Raw genomic sequence first — 9,873 nt, forward strand, 5'->3', positions numbered from 1 at the left:
CATTGCATTAAATGGTAATAAGAATTGAATTCGGCATAAACGACTTAATCATCTTAATTTCAAATCCATTGCTACTCTTGGCAAGCTTAAATTGGTGTCTGGTTTACTTAACATTGATTTTGCAAAAGATAGAATCTGCAATGCTTGTCAACTAGGTAAACAAATTCGTTCAACCTTGAAGAATAAAGGAAGAAACTCTTCCATTAGAAGCCTAAAACTACTTCACATGGATTTGTTTGGACCCATAATGCTTCAATTCTAGTGGGACATCGTAAATACTCTCCATTTCCCGAAAGATCACCCTGGCCTCATTTATAAGCCTCGAGTGGCTGCAGCCCACGAGAACCCCTAAAATAGTCACTCCATCAAGTCTAATAGCATCTTTAGCCATTCTTGAAAAGTATTTTAGCAACAATTTGTCATTTCCATGCATAGCCAGCACAAAAGGCATAGCATTCCATAAAGATACGTTCTTTACAAGACAGGAATCAAAGACGTCCTTAGCAAACCCGATGGAACCACATTTTGCATTCATGTCTATGAATCCAGTCCACAGATATGAATCTGATTTAATCCCGTCTCTCTCAATTTGATAATGTATTTTCTTCCCTTTCGTCAGCTCTCCGATCTGTGCACAAGCCGAAAGTACTAAAACCAGAGCATCATTGTCATAATTTACCCTCAAGTGAACCATTCCATCAAACAAATCTATTGCCTCAACACAATAACCTAATTTTGCATACCCAGCCAAAAGGATACCCCAAGAAACCGAGTTTCTGTCAGGCATTTGATCGAACATCATTCTCAATCTCACCCGCCTTCACAAACCCATCAATCATCACTAGGGATAGATATTATTAATTATATAATTATATATTTTTTATATTAAATAATTAATGCCTTATGTATAATTTTAGTTTATAAAATTTTTGGATTGAAATTATATTTTTGATTATTATAATATTAAAATATATTATTACAATTTTTTTGTTTATTAACTGAATACAAATCTATATGTTTTAGCCCGAGTTAAACCCGTCGGGTTCGTAGCATGGGTCTAAGGGAATTTGGAGGGTCCCGCGGTTTGGTCAAACCCACCCAACCCGGACCTGTTGCTATCCCTATTGATGATTGATGGGTTTGTGAAGGCGGGTGAGATTGAGAATGATGTTCGATCAAATTTCTAAATATATAAAAGTATTTTTTTATGAGATTGGTCTGACCAAACTCAGGACCCGCTTGTATACTGGCTAGGCCGGGTCTAAACCCGTCCCATCGGGACGAGTTTAATATGAGGTCAGGTTTAGACTCACCCCATTACCTTATACGAGGTTAGGTAAAAGATAAAAAAAATCAAACCTTGTATATTCAAAAGAAACAATTATTTAGAAAATACAAAGATTTCACCAAATAAATATTACACGATGGAAATTTATGATATCGATATACAATAAAAAAAATACATTCAGATCAATCTGAATCCAATCCAACCTAATTTTTTTCGGATCAGATTTTGGATCCAACTCGATTTAATCTGAACCCGAAAAACCCAAACTCTAATCCGATAATTTGGCGTCGGCTTGTATCAAGTTCATTTTTTCACCCCATAATGTCACTGGACTCGTTGCCGGACAAGGATGGTTGAACTTTTTTAGCCTAACTTTTGCTCTCATAGATCATGTCAAGAATTCTAATAAAAAAATATCATGTAACAAATGAAAACGTGACACGAGTCTTCTTTTAACCAAAATAAAATAAAAAGAAGACATGAAGCCACAACTATGGAATGGATTTTAATAAATGCAGAAATGGGCACATATTTATAATATTGACATTATTTAAAGCAAAAAGAACTCAAAACATATTTTAAAAGTTGCAAACTTTTCCACTAAAGTTTTAGAAAAACAAAAGAAAGGCCCCTAATTAAAATTATAATTAACGTTAATAATGTAATTTTAATCTTTCAAATTATAAAACAATAAAAAAAATCATGTTTTGATTGTTCTTTAACAGATCATATAATTATTGATTCCGAACGATCAGGGCCGTGCTTATTTAGAGTCAAATGAGTCCAATGACTCAGGCCCATCTCTTTTTTAGGGCCCAAAATTTTTTTTAAAAAAATTATTCTATATATTACTAGATAGCCCAAAACCAACTAATCCATTATGATATTCCTTGTATTTTCCGGTTGAGTGATCATTAGGTTATAATTTTTATATGCATAGGCTAATTTATGAACGCATGTATATTTGATCATTGGTTTTGGGCTATCTAGTAAATTATTCGTCCCCAAAAAAGAGATGAGCCTGAATCAGTGGACTCATTTGACTCTAAATAAGCACAGCCCTGGTTTCATATATTTGTATCTATTTTTCAAACATCATAAAAAACTTGTACACTTGTAGAAAATGGCCGAGAGACCTCACCGAAAAAACCGCAACCCGCGATACGTCAATCGCAACTTCAACAACAACAATGACAATGATGAAGATGGGCCTCCGCCGCCACCACCTGTGTTTAGCCTCTATCAAGCATACTTGATAATCATAGCACTATAGTGACAACAACACTGCAAAGATTGGTAAACCCTAACATGAATCAGCCATCACTACCTCTGCCACCCAATGGAATTGTAGACCGGGTTCCTCTATTGTTTGGGCTGTAAGGTATTGGGCTCCATAAGAGGAAGTCCAATGAGCATAAGGAAGAAGCTGGGCTTTTCTTAACTGATGAGTACAAGAAACCCATTTCCGGATACCAGAAAGAAAAAACGGTTAATGGGGTGAATAAGAAAGGGAAGAGGGTTAAGCATAAATACACATAAAAATCAGAGAGGAAAAGACTTGACTTCAAGAAACGAGACTTTCAGGAGAAAGAGAACAGAGAAGAACCTGGTGATTCGATCAAGAAATCAGGACAAGGAAGCCGCACTGAGGAAATCAGAAAGGGAAGAACACAACGAGTAGATCAGGGAATTAGGCTTGATCAGTTCGTGTTATTGTTCTTGATTTGTTCACTGATTTGTAAACTCTGTGTAAGGATATTGTTTCTGGAAATGGAAAGGTTGGTGATGTTTCTCCGTGGATGTAGGTCTTAACAAGGCCGAACCACGTAATTGTGTTGTGCTCTATCGGGTGTGTGTGTGTGTGATACATTGTTCATGCATGTGTGTAAATATTTCGGGTGATAAACTTGAAGAGTACGTGTCGTGGTCATCGGTGAAGTTTTAAAGAAAGCTAATAAAACGCAACAAGTGGCGCCGTCTGTGGGAACCACAAGAACAATGGGAACGATGAAGTACGATATTGAAAAGTTTACGGGAAAGAATGACTTCTCGCTATGGAGAATAAAAATGAGAGCCATACTTATTCAACAGGGCCTGGTAGAAGCACTAAAAGGAAAGGGGGAAATGTCAAGTTCAACAAAAGAAAAGGAAGATGTCATGGAGAAGGCACACAGTGCTATCATTCTATGCCTTGGCGATAAGCCATTAAGGGAAGTGGCAAGAGAAAAGAATGCAGCCGCTGTGTGGAGTAAATTGGAATCATTATACATGACCAAGTCACTGGCAAATAGGCTGTATTTAAAACAGAGACTGTACTCCTTCAAAATCAGGGAAGAACATAGCCTTGAAGACCAAATTGAAGAGTTCATCAAGATTCTGGATGATTTAGAAAATATTGAAATCAAGCTGGAAGATGAAGATAAGGCGTTCATACTCTTAAATGGATTGCCAAGAACTTATGAACACTTCAAGGATGCGATCTTATATGGCAGAGAACAGACGATTACTCTTGAAGAAGTTATGTCAGCAATAAGATCTAAACAACTACACATAAAGATCACATCAAGCACAGAACCCTCAGGTGAAGTACTAGTGACAAGGGGAAGGCCAGAGAGGAAAACACCAAGATTCAAAGGAAACAGGTCTAGGTCCAAAAGCCAAGTAAGACTCAAGTGTTTCATTTGTCACAGGGAGGGTCACTTCAAGAGAAATTGTCCCGAGAGAAATAAGTGGAAACAAAATAAGTCAGCAGACCATGGTGAAGCATCTGTGGTGTCAGATGGTTATGAGTCAGCTGATGCCCTTGTAATAACCACTGAAAACTCAGATAATGAGTGGATACTAGACTCTGGATGCTCGTTCCATATGTGTCCAAATAGATCCTGGTTTGAAGATTTGACAGAGGCTGAGGGAGGTATGGTCCTGTTAGGAAACAATAAGGAATGCAGGGTCAAAGGTGCAGGCACCATCAGGATCAGAATGCATGATGGAGTTGACAGACTGTTATTGAATGTGAGGTTTGTACCCGAGTTGAAAAGGAACTTAATATCATTAGGTACACTAGATTCAGGAGGCTATACATTCAAATCTGAAAAGGGAATCATGAGAGTAATGAAAGGTTCACTGGTTGTTATGAAAGCCATGATGAAAAACTCTCTGTATCTGTTGATCGGCAATACAGTGATAGGTGGAGCCTCAGTAGCTCAAAGATCAGAACACCAAACAAGACTATGGCATCAAAGGCTAGGGCATCTGAGTGAAAAAGGACTCCAAGAGTTATCCAAACAGAAGCTGTTAGGTGATGAGAAAATTCAGCCCATAGAGCTATGTGAATATTGTGTCCTGGGAAAGGCAAAACAAGTCAGCTTTTCTGAGGCTAAACACACCACCACTAGACCATTGGAGTATATACACTCTGATATATGGGGCCCTTCAAAGACATCCACACATGGGGGAGGAAGATATTTCATGACCATCATAGATGATTTCTCAAAAAGGGTCTGGGTTTACATTCTGAAAACAAAAGACCAAGCAGCTGGTAAGTTCAAGGAATGGTTATTGATGATTGAAAATAAAACAGACCAGAGAGTCAAACACATCAGAACCGATAATGGACTAGAGTATCTATCTGAACAATTTGACAGCATGTGCAAAGGAAGAGGCATTACCAGACATAGGACAGTGGCAGGCACTCCACAACAGAATGGGATTGCAGAAAGGATGAATAGATCTTTACTAGAAAGGGTAAGGTGTATGATATTAAGCGCAAGGTTGCCAAAGACATTTTGGGGTGAGGCTCTCTCTACTGCCTGCTATCTCATTAATAGGAGTCCAGCAAGATCCATAGGTTTTAAAACACCTATGGAGGTCTGGAGTGGTAGCCCAGCCGATTACAAAGGTTTAAAAATATTTGGATGTCTTGCCTACGCACATGTAAAACAAGATAAATTAGATGCTCGAGCTCTAAGATGTATTTTCATAGGCTACCCGGAAGGAATAAAAGGCTACAAGGTGTGGAACCTAGAGCCAACTGGGCCAAGGTGCTTCAATACAAGGAATGTTGTGTTTGATGAAACTAAAATGGGATATGATTTAAAGGAACAAAGCACTGAAAGAGAGACAGTGGAACATGAGGAATCACAAGTTGAGGTGGAGCCCGAAAAGGAAACTCAAATGAAGGATCAAGAAGCCTAGAATGAATCTGAAGTTGAAATAATAAAACTACCAGAAGGGGTTACAAATGAACAAACTAAAACATACTCCTTGGCTAGGGATAGACAAAGAAGACAAATTAATCCCCCCCAGAAGTATGGTCAACTTGATCTGACTTGGTATGCACTGTCAATAGCTGAACAAGTGGAAACCATGGAACCTTCATCCTATAAAGAAGCTGTGAACTGCAACAGCAGAAACAAATGGATAAAAGCTATGGACGAGGAGATGGATGCCTTGAAGAAGAACGAGACCTGGGAACTGGTTAACAAACCCAAGGATCAAAGGTTGTTAGGATGCAAATGGGTTTATAAACTCAAGGAATCAAATCCAGGAACTGAAAATCCGAAATACAAGGCAAGATTGGTTGCAAAGGGCTACTCTCAACGTGAAGGAATAGATTTCAATGAAATATATTCGCCGGTCGTTAAACATAGTTCTATAAGGCTAATCCTTGCCTTGGTCACACAGCTGGAGTTGGAGTTGCATCAATTAGATGTAAAAACCGCATTTTTGCATGGAGAACTTGAGGAAACAATTTTCATGGAACAACCAAAAGGGTATGTGAAAAATGAAAGTCAGGGAAAGGTCTGCCTATTAAAGAAGTCTCTCTATGGCTTGAAACAAAGTCCAAGACAGTGGAATAAGAAATTTGATGACTACATGAGAGAGATTGGAATGTATACAAGTGACTATGACAGCTGCGTATACTTAAAGAAAGACAATGAAAAGATTGTGCTGTATTTCCTCATATACGTAGATGACATTCTTATTGCTAGTAATAGCATGGAAGAAATCAGGATGTTGAAACAACAACTGAATGTCAAATTTGAAATGAAAGACTTGGGAGAAGCAAAGAAGATTCTGGGCATGGATATAAAGAGACGTAGAAGAGACAAGAGTTTGTTCCTAAGTCAAGGAAACTACTTAAGAAAGGTGTTACTGAGGTATAACATGCACAAGGCAAAAACAGTAACATCCCCACTTGGACAACAGTTTAAACTCTCAAAAGAACAAGCCCCACATGACAAGGAAGAGATTGAGAGGATGAAACACATTCCATATGCAAGTGGTGTGGGGAGCCTAATGTATGGAATGGTATGTAGCAGACCTGATCTAGCATTTGCCATAAGTGTTGTATCCAGGTTCATGGCTGATCCTGGACCACCTCACTGGGAAGGACTAAAATGGCTACTAAGATATGTGAAGGGAGCTGCAGACGTGGGGTTGAAATTCAAACAAAGGAGTGTAGAAGAAGGGCCAGTGGTGGGATATGTAGATTCAGATTTCGCAGGAAATACTGACACTAGAAAATCCACAACTGGATATATCTTCACTTCATTTGGAACGGCCATTACTTGGAGAGCTACACTCCAATCAGTTGTGGCTCTATCAACCACGGAAGCAGAATTTATAGCAACCACCGAAGCTGTCAAAGAAGCTCTATGGCTGAAAGGATTCATAAGTGAACTGGGAATAAAGCAAGCTAAGGTAGTTGTATATTGTGACAACCAAAGTGCAACACACTTGTCTAAACATCAAGTTTACCATGAACGGTCAAAACATATTGATGTTAAGATGCACTTTGTGAGGGATGTCTTGAATAAAGGTGAAGTGTGTCTGGAAAAGGTTCCATCTGAAGATAATCCCGCTGATATGCTAACCAAAACACTACCCTATGCTAAGTTCAGACACTGCTTGAACTTAGTAAATGTAGTGGAGTTCAAGTAAAGACAATAAGACAGAGAAACAGCCAACCATTAGAGAAAAGGTGGAGATTGTAGACCGGGTTCCTCTATTGTTTGGGCTGTAAGGTATTGGGCTCCATAAGAGGAAGTCCAATGAGCATAAGGAAGAAGCTGGGCTTTTCTTAACTGATGAGTACAAGAAACCCATTTCCGGATACCAGAAAGAAAAAACGGTTAATGGGGTGAATAAGAAAGGGAAGAGGGTTAAGCATAAATACACGTAAAAATCAGAGAGGAAAAGACTTGACTTCAAGAAACGAGACTTTCAGGAGAAAGAGAACAGAGAAGAACCTGGTGATTCGATCAAGAAATCAGGACAAGGAAGCCGCACTGAGGAAATCAGAAAGGGAAGAACACAACGAGTAGATCAGGGAATTAGGCTTGATCAGTTCGTGTTATTGTTCTTGATTTGTTCACTGATTTGTAAACTCTGTGTAAGGATATTGTTTCTGGAAATGGAAAGGTTGGTGATGTTTCTCCGTGGATGTAGGTCTTAACAAGGCCGAACCACGTAATTGTGTTGTGCTCTATCGTGTGTGTGTGTGTGTGTGATACAGTGTTCATGCATGTGTGTAAATATTTCGGGTGATAAACTTGAAGAGTACGTGTCGTGGTCATCGGCGAAGCTTTAAAGAAAGCTAATAAAACGCAACAGGAATCAAGTACCATTATGATTACTTTCTAAAGAACTGAGTTCCAACTTTTGAAGGCAATCCTAATCCAAAATTTGACCAAAACTGTCTCAAAAATATTGAAACTCGGCTCCGACTACTCAAATTTCCGGAAGTACTTAAAGTAAATGTGATTATGTGATATCTCTTGTCTCACATGGTAAAAATTAAAGATTTAAAATAAGTTTATAATGGGCTACAATGGACTTCTATAGCAACTTAGGTTAATAATTTTCGTAAAGCGAGGACGAATATGAAGTGGTTGCTATAGGAGCCCATTGTGCAGTCACGGGGGCCTGGACCGGGCTTGGGGCGTGACCAAATGGTATCAGAGCCAGGTTACCGGCAAGGAACACCGAGAAATAAGTGCTATACAGGGCAAATTGCTACTTGCATGGGAGCCACCTCTTGAACCTGCGGGGCAAAATGCTATATGACGGGAACCACCTCTAGATTTTCGACGCCAGTTGATCGAGGGATCAGGCCGCTACGAGGACGTCGCGTTCTGAAGTAGGGGTGGTTGTGATACCTTTATCCCACATGGTAAAAATTAAAGATTTTAAATGAGTTTATAATTGGCTACAATGAACTTTTATAGCAACTTGGATTAATAATTTTCGTAAAGTGAAGATGAATACGAAATATTTGCTATACGTGCTCATTGTGCAGTCACGAGGGCCTGGGCCGAGCTCGGGGCGTGACAGATTATGTCATTCTTGGAATAAAAAAACAAGCAAATGGTGGGAGATAGTTTCATCAGCTATGAAAATAGATGGACCAATCACGTGACAATAGTTTTGAGGAACATTTTTGAAACAATATTATCCGGCTAAAATGTATTGTTTCGGAATGAATTTGGCCCATCAAAACTATCGCCATATGATTGATCCAGCTTTGAGCATATCATACGGCTGAGGGGCCACCAACGGAGGATATTACTTCAGAATGAATTTTGTGGGCAGCTCCGCCTCAACACTAAGATCTCCGACCGGTGCATTGTTTCTGTCTCTTCAGTCTATTCTAATTTTGTATGAAAACAACACCAACCCTGGTGGCCTACTGTCTTTACTTTTATAGCTACTGGACAAAAAATTTGACTAAAACTGCAATTAAATATATTACCGACGGGGGAATTTTTTTCTAATCCCTATCAATGAAATGCCGATCATATTCCCAAAAAATATGTGTTCACACCATCATTAGATGATAAATTACAATTATACGAATGAAAATGGCTTACGATATGTAATCTTCATAAAGACGTGTGTTTAATATTTGTACGTTTTTTATATATGCAAAAATGGGCACGTTGTTGACATCATTTTTTTTCGAAATCCTATTTTAGGGGGTGAGAGGACTCGAACCTAGTCATTACAAAGAAAAAATAAGGTGAGATCGCTAAAGCTCGATCTCCATTATTGACATCATTTAAAGCACAAGGACCTCAAAACATCTTTTAAAAGTTCATGCTTTCCCACTAAAGTCGTTGGTGAAAAGCAAAAGAAAGACCCCAATATCAAGTGGTCTCTCTTTGTGGTACGCACGTATACGGAGGGATTAATTTCACCGTCGCTAGCACTAGCAACACATGTATATACACACACATTAGGTTTGGTAAAATTATAATTAATGGTAAAAGTGTAATTTTAATCTTTTAAATTGTACAAGAATCAAATAACCATGTTTCGATTGTTCTTCCAACAGATCAGATAATCATTGATCAATCGCAGAAAGAGGATCATGAAGAAAACCTTGAAAAGGATCCTATAGAAGACGAAACCGTAGGAGATGAAGATTATAGATGACTAGATTAGACCTCAAGTATCGTGGCTATTGGTAGGTGAAAGAAGATTCCTTATTTTAAGTTACTGTCCTAGTTCAATGAATGTCATTTCATTAAAAAAATGTTGGTCAAGTCGCTTTTATTTATAATTACCTCTTAACCATATATACA

The 9,873-nt window shown here is 38.5% G+C and overlaps 1 protein-coding gene across 1 annotated transcript; it reads right to left on the reverse strand.

The window, feature by feature from the left end:
- Positions 1–217: 217 nt before the first annotated feature.
- On the reverse strand, positions 218–802 carry LOC142556748 (pentatricopeptide repeat-containing protein At5g61800-like). Its single transcript, XM_075668234.1, has one exon. It carries the CDS (start codon positions 800–802, stop codon positions 218–220), a length of 585 nt encoding a protein of 194 aa, XP_075524349.1.
- Between the last annotated feature and the right edge of the window lie 9,071 nt (positions 803–9,873).

Source organism: Primulina tabacum, chromosome 1 (assembly GCF_025594145.1).
Source record: "Primulina tabacum isolate GXHZ01 chromosome 1, ASM2559414v2, whole genome shotgun sequence".
In the NCBI taxonomy this organism is placed as follows: domain Eukaryota; kingdom Viridiplantae; phylum Streptophyta; class Magnoliopsida; order Lamiales; family Gesneriaceae; genus Primulina; species Primulina tabacum.